The sequence below is a fragment of the Saccoglossus kowalevskii genome, chromosome 18, assembly GCF_978046115.1.
Source record: "Saccoglossus kowalevskii chromosome 18, keSacKowa6.1, whole genome shotgun sequence".
NCBI classification, from domain to species: Eukaryota; Metazoa; Hemichordata; class Enteropneusta; family Harrimaniidae; genus Saccoglossus; species Saccoglossus kowalevskii.
Window position 1 is genome coordinate 10199394 of NC_140658.1, and position 17627 is coordinate 10217020.

The 17627-nt window shown below is 35.7% G+C and overlaps 1 protein-coding gene across 1 annotated transcript; it reads left to right on the forward strand.

Moving 5' to 3' along the window:
• The first annotated feature begins 6589 nt into the window (after window positions 1–6589).
• LOC100378365 (orexin receptor type 2-like) lies at window positions 6590–16402 on the forward strand. Its single transcript, XM_078008250.2, has 5 exons — window positions 6590–7024; window positions 12308–12529; window positions 14386–14687; window positions 15157–15281; window positions 15991–16402. The coding sequence occupies exons 1-5, from the start codon at window positions 6590–6592 to the stop codon at window positions 16161–16163; spliced, it is 1257 nt and encodes a 418-aa protein (XP_077864376.2). The 3' UTR covers window positions 16164–16402.
• The last annotated feature ends 1225 nt before the right edge of the window (window positions 16403–17627 follow it).

Consider the following 17627-nt stretch of genomic DNA (forward strand, 5'->3'; position numbering starts at 1 on the left):
AAATCCCTAATGCACTTTTTGAGAATTATATGTCTCGGGTGACTTGTTAGATAACCATTAACGACAGGTACCGTTTAACACGGCATTTCACGATTTCTTTATATTGTGACAGAAAAAACAACAAAGGTAGATAAGAAACATTATAAAAATTTATTAAATCAGCAACGAAATACGATCTTTTTCATTGCTATTGTCAATAACATTAGTGTAAAACAAAACAAAACAACAGAAAAACAAAACATATAATAAGTATTTAAATAGAGAAACTATGAGTCATTCAGAATTCAACACGAATCCAATTTACTAGAATTTTGTGAGATTATGTCAAACTAATTTTGACCCTCAAAGCTTTTGACGATCTTTTCATTTCTAAAGATCACATGAGTTAGCACGAACTATAAATCGCCGCACTGTCTTGAAAATAACAAATCAGAATGTTACAGCGATATATCACTAGACCGAGGTACATCCGGGTATTTTATTGAATGCTCTGTGCGAATAATAGCAGTCCCAATATGACATATATTGGTGTTATTAGATCCCAAATACATATCAGGACAATAAATATTCACCTATCCTGGTTATATTTTTCAAGTAGGCGTGTTACAAAATAATACATATATGAGTGTGGTTACTTGAAACCTGGGTAGAAATCGACATTGCTGGGATGATACACGTGACGTGGTTCTTCTGCATCTTGCTTCCCATGGCGTTAGATGTATTTCTGTTTCATTCCCGGCTACTTAGACGATGATGGACATAACGGTAGCCAACCAGTGAACAAAAGACAGCCAATCCTGTGATTCAACCACAGTAGAACTGAAGACGTCCACTCTAATCACGGCGGCAATAATGTTCGTCCTAAACACAATTACCCATCACTCACTCCTTCCTCCCCAACAACGAATCTAATGTGTCTCTAAATCACACTTTCCGTTCCATTAACCACTTCTTTCCACATTCTAGCATTTTTCGAATTATCAGATAATCACACAGTCCACGAAACCATCCGTCATTATTAGTTTCGAAATATACTCAATTTGCACAGCTCTCAGTGTAAACATACCAAATTGTCAGTGGAACAATATGAATATTTCAGTAAGTTCGTAATATCACAAGTCTATAAAATGCTATAATTTATTATACATGTCAACACAGAGATTTAACACAAAACAATGAAAGTGGTCATTGTGTGTTAAGCAATTTCATTTCTCCATGGCAGTATAAAACGGGAGATCTCACGAGATCCCTTGTAAAAGTTCAATTATCAAAGTGCGACACAGTCTGCCAAGTTCATTCCTCATTTCCGCCGGGAACATGTACTTTCTAATTTAATATTAAAACACCCGACAGCCATGTACCTTGTATGCCTCAGTTTCTCCCGATGGCAAGCTGATTCACTGTAAATATCAATAAATCATACACTTAAGCTATACATAAAACAGTTGTTTGACATGAAGCCTCACACGACCCTGAATCTCATCGGGCGAAATACACCATAACTCGTACTTTTTCAATTAGCAATTTGTACATTACATTTTCAAAATGCCTAATTATGTACTGAATTTTAATATGGAGTGTGACTTACATTTTGAAAAATAAGTCAGGTTAAGAAAATGTACCCAATACTGGCATGTTTATATGAAGAAAAAAACGTTTCGATTTTATACTGTTATAGCGATCCCGCCACAGGAGATTTTCTAGCCGTGGACCACTCACTAATTCTCACCACTTGATTTTGTTGCTGCGAAGTACAATGGAAGTCTAGTAGAATGAAATTGAATTGGACTGCATATTTCCGGCTTTGTAACGAACACTTCCGTACAAGAGGCAATACAAAGTAGCAATACTATACAAGGCCGACTCAATAGACAAGACTGTACAAAGCTTCACACTTAACCGCGTCAAATAAACCGCTAAATAAATACTTTATAATATGCATTATTGAAATCATTTATTCTTTACTTCCCCTTTCTTTCATCCCTCTCCTTCCATTTTATTATTCTATTAGGAAGTTGGAATATCTGTACTCGCCTCATGAATATATATTTGTTTAATTTGCAGAGTTGATGGTAGAATGGTGGATGTATATTTCAAACGGAAGCTTTCTCATATTGGTATCGGTTTTGTTCTCTTCCATGACATCGGACCAGCTGTATATGTGCTCCTCCTAAATAGAATTTTGACTCTAAGTACAATATCGGCAGTTCCTTGATTTTCATATTAATGTCATCTCGACGATTCTGGAACCTCGTTCTAGACTGCCAAGCGAGTGATTGCAATTCCTCAACTCCAAAAACTAAGCCGCCACATTTGTACATTCTTCGGTTGAATCCAGAACCACGTCCACTGAATTGTATAAAGAAATGAATGTTCTCTTTGAAATATTAAAATGCTTCGAGACTCTGAGTTTCTCGCCATGACCACTAATTGAATTATATTCAACTGAAACATTATGTTTTTAGGGTAACAAAATCAATACAGATACGTAATCAATACATTACACCCCTGTTTTTGCACGGTTTTATTCACAAGCTAGTTACGTCACTTGTTCATAAGAATGTGCGTCTCTGATTCAAGTGGGACTTGCTTGCTTTGAGACTTCCGCCAACGAGGAGGAAATCCAATACCTCTGAATAGCTTAAACTATGAAGACTGTAAATGTAACCGGTAATGTACGCACATACTAAGGAGACTGAGACGAAATCGTTGACCTGTTAACTCGTGGTAATCTCTCGTGTACGTCATGTGGACAATCTCCGATGACACAATACTTCTTATTAGCTAGCGTAGAAGAGATAACTCAACATCTTCGATACGAACACGTTACAGTGTGGGTTTCCGATCTTAAATCCCATTCTCGACCGTTCTTTTTCAGCAGAGCTTACCATACGTGTAATTGTCAATACACACACACAAAAAGACCAACGGAATTAAAGTTTTCTGTCGGTGAAATAGTCAAAGTGGTTGAAAAACAAGAATCGGATTTGATCATTTAATACGCTTATCAGATACACAGCCATATGGACTGTAAGCAGGAATTCTTGAAACATAAGGTTGCTGTATCAATCATAGCTGACCAGTGCCAGAATGGAATAATGAAACAGGAAAACGTTATTTCCGTCACCCCGAGGGAAAAATACACATGCGTCTTGTAGATTAAAATGCAATGCTCTAACATACGAAGCTTTATAACGTAAGTCTTCGCCAAATCACATGCTTAATGTCGAACGAAGAATGAACGCTCCCACGCAAACTGATGAGGACATTCAATAAACAGCGACCGAATTTACAATTAATCTGAACTCGTAATTGTATGATGATTCATATCAGGTACAATATTGGCAATCTTAGCAACACAGTATGACATCTAAAAGATTGAATTTCACAACACAAAGACTCCGCTTTACGAATTCACGTAAAGCTTGCAATTTCCCGATACGAGGACGTTTCACTCTTTGAGGCATAATACATTCAGTTTGAGATCCGTACGGGCTGAGCATAGAAATCCGCCAACGCACAGTCTGTTGATCGTCGGGGCATGTCACGAGGTTTCCAGTCGTTTTTCAATCGTTCAACAAACGAACATATCGCGGTGCATTTAAAATTAGGATATTAATACGTTGTTATGTTGCGCGACTAAAGTAAAAGTAGCAATAGAATTACAACAACGATGACGACCATGCTCACTGCACTGATAAGAATTATAACTTCAATATCATAAAAATAATAAATGTTTTAAATATACATTCGCGTGACATCGCTTAGTAATCTTAAGAGGTTCAAAAAGTCTGAACAATTCGGACATAGTTTTGCTTCTTCACACCTCTATCTCGATACGGGCTCACCAACCCGTCTGCAATAAAATAATTTAAAATAACTTGTCATTTAATTAAATATATTTTCTATGCAATTAATTCCATCTTACTTTTAACGATACACTGTCTAGGCATTTCTTATTTTGGTTTGCAATCTAGTAGCGATTATGGTAAATCTTTCTTACGAAGCAGCTTAATTTTGAATTAAAGTTTGTAGGCAACTCGAATAATGGCTACCTTAGGGAGTAATGATTTTTCGGCTCAAAATGCCATGGGTTATTTTAAAACGTATTAATCGGATTACAGAATGAGGGAACGGCCTGCTAGAATTAAGACTTATCGCTTATTTAAATTACAGTTTGGAAACGGGGTAACGGAGAATAGTTGTAATTCACTGTGATAACACTATTTTAGGAGTGCGTGAATTATTCAATGTACCCTTTGCGCAATAGTGTGAACTGTATTCCGCACATAAAAGCTGACGAACATGTTTTACTTTAATGTTCATAGGACACTTATATTTAAAATGCGGCAAATAACATTGATATATATTATTGATTTATATATTTATTACTCCATTTACGAGCACTCGACGTGATCCACATAAGTAATAATGTTATATGTAATATATTTAGTGGTTTCACTATTACAATGAATATATACAGTAGAAGCCTACTTAAGAAAACAAAATATCAAAAATTTATTCAGTTTGCAATAAATTGTACACTTATTTAGACGTTTCTGTTTTACAAGAGCGCATTTGAATTGTATATACCAGTTACAATATTCCGTGTCCAATTCTGTCTACAATAATTGTTTTAGTTTTAGTCAACAGTATGTGAAATACTTTGAGAAAAACAAAATAAAAATAAAAACATAAAACCTGTAAAATATTATACAGCAATATTAGCAGCAGTTTCCATAGACCACAATAAAAACATATTTCCTCGTTAAAACCCATTAAAAATATTGGAAATTCATACTTCTATCCACCAAATGTAAGTACCTTGTAAGACACGATATATTTTGTTGAAATATATCCTTGCTATAGAAAAAAATGGAAAATCCCTAATACAGACTAAATGTGTTATATTCACTGTATTTTGATGATTGATTTTCGGTGCGGTGACCCCCATATTTTGTTAGCTGTCTTCTTTGAGATGCTTAATGTGGCGCAGTGAGGTGCTGTATCGTGGTCGTCAGTTCACATCCCGTACTGTGTATTTATGTTCGTAAAGTGCATGTAATTTATATTCATATTACACATTGTACCAAACACTTTCAGGGACAGGGAAGCTAGCTATCACTAGTTTTACAGGTTCAACACATATTTACTTTATAGCCACCCATTTTTATAAATCATTTCCTTTCTTTCTCAATATCCAGATTTTATGAGTATCATAAATCATCGGTAATTAAATTAACCCATATACTTTTTAACCGAACGAAGATTTTATTTCATAATTGAATTTCATATTAAAATTTCTATCATTTGATATATGCCCCTGATGTTTGTAATTTGGTTGAATAATTTACACCCAAATATCATGTAGCTAAAACGCTTACGTAATTGTTTTACCTGAATATACTAATTAGGTGTAGATATTCCAACTTTTTTAATTATAACATCGTTTTTCTATGACAGCATGCACGTGCTAATATTGACTATTTTGAGCCAAGACAAACTGTGACATGCGCCGATATATATATGAACATATTTTAATAATATAGTATTAAACTTCATTTTAAAACATGTCGGGCATTATTGTCGGATCGGTTGAATAAGTTTGAGAAATAAGACGGTAAAATGAGAATCCATTAATCTCTACCATTAAAATACTTGCAGGAATACTCATTGGTGACGACATATATATTATCCTTTTAACATTTATTGTTGTTATTTTGCTAAATGTAAGGACTAGCAGCTAATGCGATAATGCTAAAATAACCATGGATATCGGAATGTACTTTCTACGTGTGACATGGGACAATTACGCAAATTCGAATTACCGTTGAAACAATCACACCGTGACTGAATGACGACTGATGAACTTAGTGGGCAATGAATTGTGACGGCACAACTTAATTTAGCACCATGCACCGGGATAAAGTCGCTGATCTTTACTAATTCATTGCTTTTATATTACAATTTACACCTCTCACATGCGTGAAGTTGATTCATTAATTGAGAAGCAATCATACAACGTTGCGCTCATTCGGCGTTAAGTTGTACGTCCCTGTGATTGATATAGAATGATAAGCTCCAATAATGGAGTGGTGTGAATTTTTTTAAGGTGTGCTGTGCTATACACTGATGAGATGAAAGTCTTTTGAATAATGTGTTCCAAAACTAACTCGGACGTTGTATGGTTTCCGTCGTTGTTTGCAATGAATGTTCCTAATCAAGTCACCTGAACTGCTCCAATCAGACCCATCATTAGCATACGCCAACAAACGTCCTGCAAAAAACATTGTTTTAATACGTTCCTTTTATGCGCAACATAAACAACAGGATTGACTTTTTAGACGAGGTTCAGCATTTCATTTATATATCTATTTCGTAGACACATTTTTGTCTATAATAATGTATTACTTTACACGTGGGAGGCTTCTTATCGGAATGCATCACTAGCACGGCACCTTTCAACACTTAGGGAAACTGATCCATTGGTTGCTGTATTTATAAACCGAACTTTGAACTTTTGAAGGTTTGAATTTAGAAAATGCTGAATCGACTTCACTACGTCCTATTACAGTGATATGGTCAAGACATGTCGGAAGTTCAAGCTAGAGTTATATCCCGGACTGACTTCAATACATCCAACGCCTGTACTGGCGAGGTGAACGCAACCAATGGATGTTTGCACACCAACGATACTTCCGATGATTTTGATTCGTACGATTATTACTACAACTACGTCCTACCAAAGCTTCTGGAAAACTTTGTTTTCCCCACGACCGTTGAATGGGTTCTCATTTCAGCGTACATTGTGGTGTTCATTGTAGCGATATGCGGAAATGCACTGGTCTGCTATGCAGTGATACGCAACCACCAGATGAGGACCGTGACGAATTACTACATAGTAAACCTCTCTGTCGCCGACACGCTGGTGTCTATGGTATGCTTGCCAATCACAATGGTGGTTGATGCCACAGAAACATGGTATTTTGGTGCAACAGCGTGTAAAGTCGTGCCTTACTTGCAAGTGAGTCTAGTATCTCTTTCAATCAGTATTTTTAACAGCATGTGCATAACAAACAATAAATCTAGGTCAAGGGTCAAGTTCAGCTCGAATACAAAGATGGTAAATATTAAATATATTGTTTGAGACGTAAAAGAGAACGCATTGTCGTATCAATATGGTTCATTTCATTTCATTTGAATACTGTCAGTAATGTCTCGTTTCATCAAAGAAGGTCCAGTATGTATTTTCAACTTATTAAACAGTGTTTTACCCTTCGTAAATATTTCCCGAATTCTAACATCTTAATTAAAAAGATATGCAATTGTGTAAATGTATTCTGTAGTCTGTAGGGTATTTGACATTTAAAAAAAAATGTTTATAGTTACATTGTATCTGGAAATACTGTAATATAGTCTTTCTATAAATAGATATATAAACACAGGCGTATTTGTCAGGGTATAGCGGATACCATGACTTTAATGATTCCATTGGTCCATATTTTCATAACAGTCTGTATAAATACTAGTATGCATTCCTTAAAACGTCTTGGAACATACATCAAATGTGGGGTTTTCAAAGAGGGAAGGTGTTTGGGACATTATGTAGATTTCCCTCGAGGTACTTGCATTTTCGTAGATGTCCTACAAGTGTAACTGTGACGTCAAAACACCCAGTAAGCTGAATATACCGCGGCACTGGCCTTTTAATTTGGTAGGGGTGTGCGGCCGGAAAGTAAAACCCCAGACCCGCTCATAGAACATTTTCACCCCAAAAACCATACCCAATTATAGACCATATAGTGATTTTGTATATCCCATCAAACCAAATTGTCACTAATTTTTTTCAGTTATAGGTTGAATCTACTCATCACCCGGACTCATCAATAACAGTACTAAAACACGGGTAAATATATGACAAATTAAAAAAAAAACAGACTCCATCCCTTAACCCCTAGACACGCAAACCTGATATTGGACCTAAAGTCAAACAAATCTATACCCCATTCTAGATTACGACCCCAAAGGGCGGCTTTTCCCCATAATGTGATTTGAATTAAGTGACCCTCCAAGTCATACCCACGGTTACCGATCTAAAGAATAAAACAAAACTAGATTGTAAACTACATGCCTATGAAATCACCCATACATTGTTATTCTTTCACTTAACCATTAACATCCAATGAGCAACATCTGTGATCAAATGCTATACGTTGTTAGTTACTCAGGCACATCGACCTGACAGTTGCACATGGCTCGAGTCTAGACAACTGTATTATTTACTCATGTAGAATTCATAGCAGAGATACATTGTAATGGGGGAAGGTTTTAAGGGATAAACAAACCAAATGATGAATGGTTGCGCGTGGTCATGAAAAGAACTTAAAAACTATATGTTCTGTATTAAAGCTTGACACTTGATGTGCAGTTGGCCACAGTCAGTCAGTCAGTAATCCATTTAGTCACTCTATGTATGAGCGATGCCAGTACGACTGCGATTTTTTTAGACATTAATCATTGAATATGTATCTGATGTTTATTTGTATTCTTCAAAACGGCTCTTAAACACCACGATTCCATCGTCATGGGAGGTCGGTAGTTAAGCTGTGCCACCTGTGTTATGAAATACAACAACGCATATTTGTACATGACTCCGAGACTTTCGTCTTTAAAATAAGATTGAGACACATAGTATATCAGACAACATTTTAACAGTGTATCTTTGCTGTAAATTTATTTATCTATTTTGAAAATTACTGTTTTATTCTCACTGGCAAAGCAATAGAACTGTTGCTACAACCACGAATACATTCTTAGATAAGTTACTTTGCGAACTTTTAATTGGTAAAGCTTTTTGTTTTCAAATATTTCTTACAAAATTTGGCTTATGAGTACATACGCACAGATGTGGTATAATAATGTTTCATGAAGTCAAGTCGAGTTTTTAGAGTTTTCAAAGCAGTAACACGGCTGTGACAGCTGCCGAAGAGGATGGCTTAGCAATCTCTGAATTGTCTTGATACTGATATACCAAGTATAGATCAATCTTTTTGAAAACCACGAGAAGAAGCAGAAGAGGATAAAGAGTCGAATTTATACGATGTTGGCTTTTAATAATTTCGCATGTGCATTTGATTAGTTCCTTCTCACCTCTCAACCTGACAGTAACTGTATCCGGACTTCTTTGATGTTCAGTTATTTAATAACGTCGTACATGGATATTATGCTTCTCTGATTGGCAGCCGTGGTAGTTGCTACAAGTCTTGTAATAACGAGCGTGACCATGAACTAGAAGGAAATATTTTCGATTAGAACTCAATTTGTAACATGCTGCGATAGACACACACTTTCCTCTCTAAATTGCCTCGTTTGACAAGCTGACAATCGCCGTGTTATCATAGCCCATGCCCGCGGGAGGTAAATTGAGACAGGTCACCCGTGCTACCGTATAACGTGTGTCACGGCGCACGGCGTACTTGCATATTATTTCATTTGTCTGCAATTACCCAAAAGGTCAAATATAGAAGGCATTAAATTTACCGACAATCGACAACGTGCCGGTGTGTGTTTCAAGTAAACTATAAATTGAGCCTGTCCACAGGATCCGCCGTCGCCTTCCTGTAAAACCGCTTAACGCGTAAGATGAAGCATTGCGTCCCAGCATGCAGTACATCAAATTGAACTTTTTTATGATACATATATGTATTCTATTTTACATCAGATCTTATCAAACAAAACAACTTTAGTAAAAAAAATAAAAACGTATCAATCACACTCGATTTGGTTTTCTAATAACTATTTCCACGTACTTACTTAATGATCCAATAAAAGATCCTAAAACACTCATAAAATCTACGTGCTTATACCGAGAATTATCCGGTAAAACGAGTCTATTAATAACATTGTACGAAACAGCACAATCAATCTTTAATGAATAACACATATAATGCGAAAGCCGATGTTCCCTTTAAGTTGTTCGAATAAATACTAACAACACAGTTTCTTTCTCCACTTCAAGATAATATGTACCATTTATTTGAAGGCCAGACTATCCGATCTTGTGTAATATGTTTTTGTATGAAGCAACATTTCGTGTTTTGAGGACTAATTGACTGTCTAATTTGCATCGCGTTACGCATGTTTCGTCACGTTCACTATGTAGTAACAGTAAATGTTACAGCCTTATTAAAGGCGAACAGACGTCACAATATAATTAAATATCTCAGTAGCGGTTTACGTGTTTTTTTTTCCACCGTGACATGCATGATCGATAACGAAATATCACTTTTATGTATGGTACATATACCCATATTCCACATATGAGAGTTACAGGATTTGTACCAATGATAGTTTACACTACAGAGTGTAAACTATCCGTTAAATTATTCACAACATTATTTTGTTATTGAATATAATAATTATTTTATTCGTTAAATATTTATTTTTTATTTTTACTTGTTTAGTACCCACTGTTAACTGTGGTGTCGGACAGCGTACAGAGTTGAGTCGAAGCATATTTAGAAAGCACAATTTGATACGTCGAATCAATCGTCAACAAAAAAGCTGCTTTCTGATTGGTCATTGACTCTGTATAAACTTCAGTGTAGTAATTGTGTTATACTATCTTGTTAAAAAAAACGGAACTCGCAGGCTGGGGCAACATATTTCCGCTGAATTTTCATATTTGTAATAAATTTCTGTCAAACACGGTAAAATCTCGAGAAATTCGACGGGTGATTCGCGACAGTGACTTTTGACCCCGCGGTAAAATATCGTGAACGTGATCCCGTGACACATACGTAGAAGTCTTTCATATATTTGATAAACATCTTTGTTGTAGAACTTCTCTGTGCTTTGAATGGTTACGTCTAACCATACAATAACAATATATTTCCCGGCATTCCCCACTCACGTAACGTACAATCTTTGAATTGTCACATATATATATAGCTAACGTCACATTATAGGGCTCCTACCACTAATTTAAACTCCATAGACGACAATGTTAACATATGACGAGATTGCTATATGCAAATGATGAAGAAAGTTGAAAACATGGCTCAAAAATGGGAAATCAACATGCCAGTAATCAACCATATGAAACATGTTGGACAGCTCAAACTCTTACAAATCTCAGGTAAACAAGACACACCTATTGTATTTGGATTGCACCTAGAGAAATCACTGGAAAAATACCAAGAGTAGAACATCCAAATACACACAGAATAAACCCACAGGTACACAGCCGCTAAGTAGTAAATAAAAGCCCACATGCTGGTCTCACCTTTGACCCAGTTGATCACGTCCTCAAACAGGGAGCACCTGAGAAAAAAAAATATTTAAAAAAATTCATTGGTTCTTGCAAGGCATTTAAATTGACGAGCAGCCATTGATGGATTAGTGACATGAGACCTATAGATAAATGACTTCCATGGTGGATGGGAATTCCACATGTGTCTGACACATGCCCGGGCCTATTTTCAGCGTGTGTACGATCTGTCATACTATATTTAACGTCACAACAAACTAAATTTTGATGCATATTAATATGGGTATAACACAAATAAAATACATAACAAATTATGCAATGTCTGCAATGATCAGGTGGTGTATATTCATTCAAAATATTTTTAACATTCATGCGAACGTTTGATACTAGTTTGAAACATGGATTACATTTAAAGGCACTGTAATTGTTGTTTTAGGTGTTTATATAATAAATTATATTCCAGTTACTACTGCTGTTACTATGCCGTTTCGCATTTTTAGTCTGAAGCTCGAGGAAACATAATGCATGAATAGAGTGCAGTTGCTATAAAGTTAACGTAAAGCTAGACTCCCCTGTTGTCTGATGTATTGTAAGATAAAAAAAATACATAGCCATATACATATTATTAATAAATACAATATTTTAAATTACCGACTACACAATGCGCATTCAGAAATCAGTCGCGGATGTTACAATGGTTGGGTATAAATCACAGGCATATATACGAGAATATAAACACGCAGCACGGGTTTCATGACAAATGCGCCTAACCTCTAAACAGGCGCGCTTCACGTTACGCAATAACGTACCTCTCCCTTAAACTCAGAGCGGCACGCGCTGAAATGCGCCGAACTTAATATCTATTTTTCTTATTTGGTCGCTGTTTTTTTTTACTGCTGGTCATATTAAAACTAAGTATTTTAAATTAACGAACATTTCTCATTATCGAAATTAACAAATCATTTAGCTGAAATATACATGAGATATATACGCTGTTTATAATAATTATTTGAGTTATTATTTGCTATTCAATTTCAGGTTGCCGTCATGAGTGTCTCTGTGTTAACACTAAGTGCTATTGCTGTGGATAGATACTTTGCTATATGCCAACCTTTAATGTTCAAGAGTACTCCAAGACGTGCCGCCACTGTAATTGTTGCTATATGGTTGTCATCCTTCATTATACCAATCCCACTGGCGGTGGTTTATGAGACAGAATCGCGATTACCTGCGTTTGTTTACATGACACGATGTTACGAGGTAGATGCGATTTTTTCTGATTGAATGAAATATGTTTGCACTGGTTTATTTGCAAACATTTTATGAGCGAGTCTGTCGTGCTACAGAATAAAAATATATGACGTATACAACGCGAGTAAAACTAATTGTTTGTTTGCAGGAAATTCGAGCGCGTGCCGTACTACGACTATAGCGCTTCAACCCACCCCAGAAATTTTGAGCCTACCCACTTTCAGACCACTGTTTTTAGTAATTACATACTTACATCAAGATCAACATGTCAGTCTAATTTCAGCACTGCAAAATGCATGATGATGTCATACATATATAGAACAGGTCAGAGCTCGTTGACTCTTGGAAGACAAGAGACGGGAAGAGACGTTTCCCAAATAAGTTTTCAGATGTTTTTCCACGAGTTTGTTGAGATTTCTCGAACCGTTTATATTTATAAAACCCACTTATGGACCATAAAAGTGTCAATATTGATAGCACTTCTATACAGCTGGTGTGAAAAGGATACCCCAATCGGGTGGCAAATACACGTATAGTTTTTCTAGATAGAAACCAACCCGAACTTTAAACATACAAATAGACATTTAGGTATAGACATGTCTTAGACGGAAATGCCACCGAAATCTCGTTGACAACGAGAATGTTACGTGACTTGTTACCCTCTCAAACAGTGTTCCATTCGCTTCCGTCATCACGTCCATTGATCCAAATGCCATGGTTACATAGATCAGATATCGTTGAATTCTCGTTTACAACGACGTCTCGGCGGCTATAGTTATATCCATGATTTGAAAATCATGTTTACAAGTCGTTTGCCTTTTTGTGTTCTTCTATTCCTGTAAATCACTTTTTAGTAATGGAATATCGATAACGGATGGTTTTATTTCTACTGTCACTATCTTATAAAAATATCAAAGAAAAAAGTTAGTTCCTGCTCGTACATTGAAATCTGTAGTAGACAACCTTTTTCGCTTAGTACAATTAATCTGCTAAAATGGTCTACCTATAATTAAAGGCACACACTGATAAATTTGAATTGCTAAGTATGCTCCAATAATTTGAATCAATAATAAGTTTCAAAAAATTGAATAAATAATACGTTACAACAATTTGAATTAATAGCTCTTTAAAATAATTTGAATTATTATTGCGAGGATACACAAAAAACAGAACAGCGAGGTCGGAGTATCGATCGATCGACTACTGTCTCAATCTCAATATATACCAACAGAATTGTTAATGCACAGTTGTTACTAGTTGGCGATGTCTATAATTCGTTCAGTACGCTTCAATGAATATACAAATACTCTCACCCTTGAACGTCATGTTAAATCTCGTTATTATTGTCAGTCATGCGTTCTGTACATCCTATCTGAAGCATCAATACCAGTGTCTTGTTCAATGTAGCGTAAGAATATGTGTATCATTTGCCACACGCAGTGAGCGTTACTGCAATGACAGAGACACCATAACAACCTGGTAAAACATCCACGTTTTTTTTTTCTGCCAAGCATCAATTCCATCATTGATTGTCACTACTGTCTTATCCTTATTCTTTGAACTACTAAGTACTTTTAATGTCTGGGACAGCATGGCAAGTCTACGTGAACACATTACTACCAGCAAAGCAATTGATGTGCGATTCAAATGCCAATCTTTTAGCGTAGGGATCAGAATGTTTTTGGTGTTCAATTCCAGAGCGGATTTGTACATGAGTCTAGTGAGCAACTCATTCTTATATTTAACATAGCTTTTTTATTCCCAAAAAACTGTTTGTCAGGAAACTAGGAAATCAACTAATATTCGATTACTAAACACCGATACTCAAAATATCCTTTTTTATTTTTGTTGTTTCCAACAAATAGAAAGGATGGCACGGCATGGTCCAGCAAAAGATATATCACATATTCCTCATCTGTGCTATATTCATTGTACCGCTCATGCTGGTGACCGTAGCCTACACTCTCGTCTGTCGCCAGCTGTGGGCGTCTATCCCAGGGTCTCTGGAATCGACTGACGAAAAGAACGCCCAGGCCAAAGATGGAGGAATGAACAAGTCCAGAGAAGGCCAAATAAAATCACGACGAAAGGTGGCCAAGATGATGATCGTGGTTGTGGTGATATTTGCTGTGTGTTATTTGCCGCTACATATATTGAATGTACTAAGGTAATTTATGTTGCTGTTACGTAATCATCACGTGTGCTAGCGTTGTATCATGTGATCACCGCTAATTATTTTTACTTAAAGCAACAAACACAGCCCAACGTCATCTGACTCAATGGCTGATTTTTTTACACAAAGAATATAGCGGGTATCAATTGGGTAGTGTCTATTGTTGTTTTGTTTTACAAATGTGTGAGTTAAAATGAATGAAAATGTTTCATCAAATATTTTAAATTGTACGCATTCTCTACAATCAGACCTGAAGTGCAATTAGAAAGTAACTGGTTTATGTGATAACCATAAATATTTAAACAATAATTTGACTTTCCGGTTGAAAAAAAATACATATCGTTTAAATTACGTAACAAATTCAAATAACACAACGGATATGTAGATTGATAAGTTAAAGATCTATTGAGTTCATTAGGCATGTAACTGAAATTACCCATTACTGAATCTGCTCATTTTTCAGGCAATTCTCTGTGTTCGAGATTGATTACGCTAGTCGTCACTTATTTCATGTTCCGTTTCTGATTGCCCATTGGTTAGCCTTTGCAAACAGCGCTGTGAATCCAATTATATATAATTTCCTGAGTGGTAAGTCATCTAGCAACTCCACTTTGTTACTTTATGCGTCATTCCGTTGTTACTATGGTGACGGTTTTAACACATTACCACTTTGCAATGTGCCAATCTTCATTGGTTTTCTCCATACTGTGTTGAAAGAGAACCCACCGCGACAAATTAGTACCAATTGGAATTATTTATTGTTAAATCAACTCATTCAGAGCGATTTGTCACGGGATCCCGTATTTCTGTTACTAATATCGACAATGTATTAGTCGGAGACTGTACGTGTAAGACATTGCATCGCCGATGTGTGATATAAGCAATTATAAACAGGACTTCTTAGTTCGATTTAAAAGAGTTTTCGCAACTAAGAGAGTTGCACATAGATTGTGAAACTTTGAACCACTGTTTTGTACAATTCTAAAGACTTGTGTAACTTGTGTACCGATTTACATTCATGAATGTATAGTTTTATGTGATACTGGCAATTAAAAGGACTCATACATCAGTTTACAATAATACGTGAAGACAAGTGAAGTTGATTGAATATCACATTCCACCAAACATCCAAGTATATATAAATAATTCCACTTAGGTATTTAAACACAGAAACTCGAAATCTATTCATATATTACTTTTACTGTTATTTGCGTTAGAAAATGCCTTTTAGAAAAATGTAAACAAGTTTTTTTTAATAATAATTATTGAAGATATTCTATATATCTGTACATTGCAGCAAAGTTCCGCCATGAGTTCGTAACGGCGTTCATGTGCTGCTGTTGCTGCCCCACCTCTATGAGGCTGAAGTATGGAAGACGCACCGGTAGACAGGGAAGCAATACCACTTCGAATTCAAAGACAGACCAGATTGTCATGAACTCTCTGCGAAGTTCTAGTACGCTCACCTAACAAAAGAATGATGTAAAATGTCGTGTCGCTGTAGTAGGCGAACGGTTATACTCAAATATACTCAAACAATATTGAGTGATTAATGTAATGTAATGTAATTCAACGAAATGTAATGTAATGTAATATTATCTACACGAAAAATAATCCAGAGCGAATTTATTCACTAATATTTCAAGTTTCCTAGTGATGTACTGTGAATGGATATGAGGTTTATCTCCCTACAATAAATTGAGACATAATTTTATTGTATGTATGCAAGTAATTGTGCTATCTAGGAAATTAAATCTGGGATAACACACATCACAATAATAATAACGACTTATTATATAATGATGTAATACACACTAAGCCATACACTCATGTATATAATTATTTATCAATAATCCAATTTCCCTACGGTATTTTTGTGTTCAAGCGAGACTGATTAATGTGCATTTGTAGATAATTTTGTTTTATTAATATCTAATTAATTATATTGTGTATACTTGATTAATTACACGGATTGTAATGGACCCTGACTGCCCTAAGAAATGTAGCGTGTGTGACTGATTAACTGTTTTGCTTCAAAACTGAGAATGAAAATGTATGTCAAAATACTATTGTATTTTTTTTGGAGATACGGAAAATACTATTTGTCAAAATCCAGTTGGTAGTATACGTAGTGCACGACAGAATTATGTTCGTTTCTTTTTTTCTGGTTTGAACATTAACTTATTAGTAGTAGAATTACGTTATTAAAGACGTGAATAGCGATGATTTGAAGATAAATTACCACACATTTAGGGTACAATGACATTTAATCAACAGCGGTCATTTGGCAAATTATGCAAATTAAAAACGTTATGCAATTTTGTATATGTCAACCCTGGCTTTCCCGGCGTATGACACGTTTTTTCATGTGACACTGTATTCGTATAATAAAAAAAAACACTGTAGTGCACCACGGAACTGGCTTCAGCTTTTATTTGAGTAGCTAGTTTTGTATTTTGAATAACTACTCTATTTTGCGTTTTCTGTTTCAATTTAAGTAACTTGAAAAACGAGTATATATTACAAGTGGCTCACTTTGCATATTATTCTCGCGTAGTTTACCATACTGCTATAAACTGTAGCGCTAATATATCCATGACGGTTATTGGAGACACATTCTACGCATTTGGGTAATTTCTGTCTAACTGGTAATCAACCACATGGCGTTACTGTATTTGTGACACATCAATTAGACGACACAGGGTTATTCCTACCACGGTTAATAGTGATAGAATTGATGATCCGTGAAACTGGTCCATAATGAAGCATATTGGTATACAGTAAGAATGTATGCGTCTAATTACACTTCACTGAAATCCACGAGTTCATTGCGTCTCACATATAGCTTCGTCAAACGGAGCGAAAGCGTATCTGTATATCATCTCTGTTCGAGAAAACTACTTACTACGCATGCGCTTGAAATACCGGACCCTA

Bases quoted from the DNA above. Each gene is read 5' to 3' on its own strand.
- LOC100378365 (XM_078008250.2), top strand. From the start codon at position 6,590: ATGTCGGAAGTTCAAGCTAGAGTTATATCCCGGACTGACTTCAATACA. The intron at 14,688-15,156 runs GTAATTTATGTT...CTCATTTTTCAG, and splicing joins CATATATTGAATGTACTAAG to GCAATTCTCTGTGTTCGAGA. The intron at 15,282-15,990 runs GTAAGTCATCTA...TGTACATTGCAG, and splicing joins TATATATAATTTCCTGAGTG to CAAAGTTCCGCCATGAGTTC.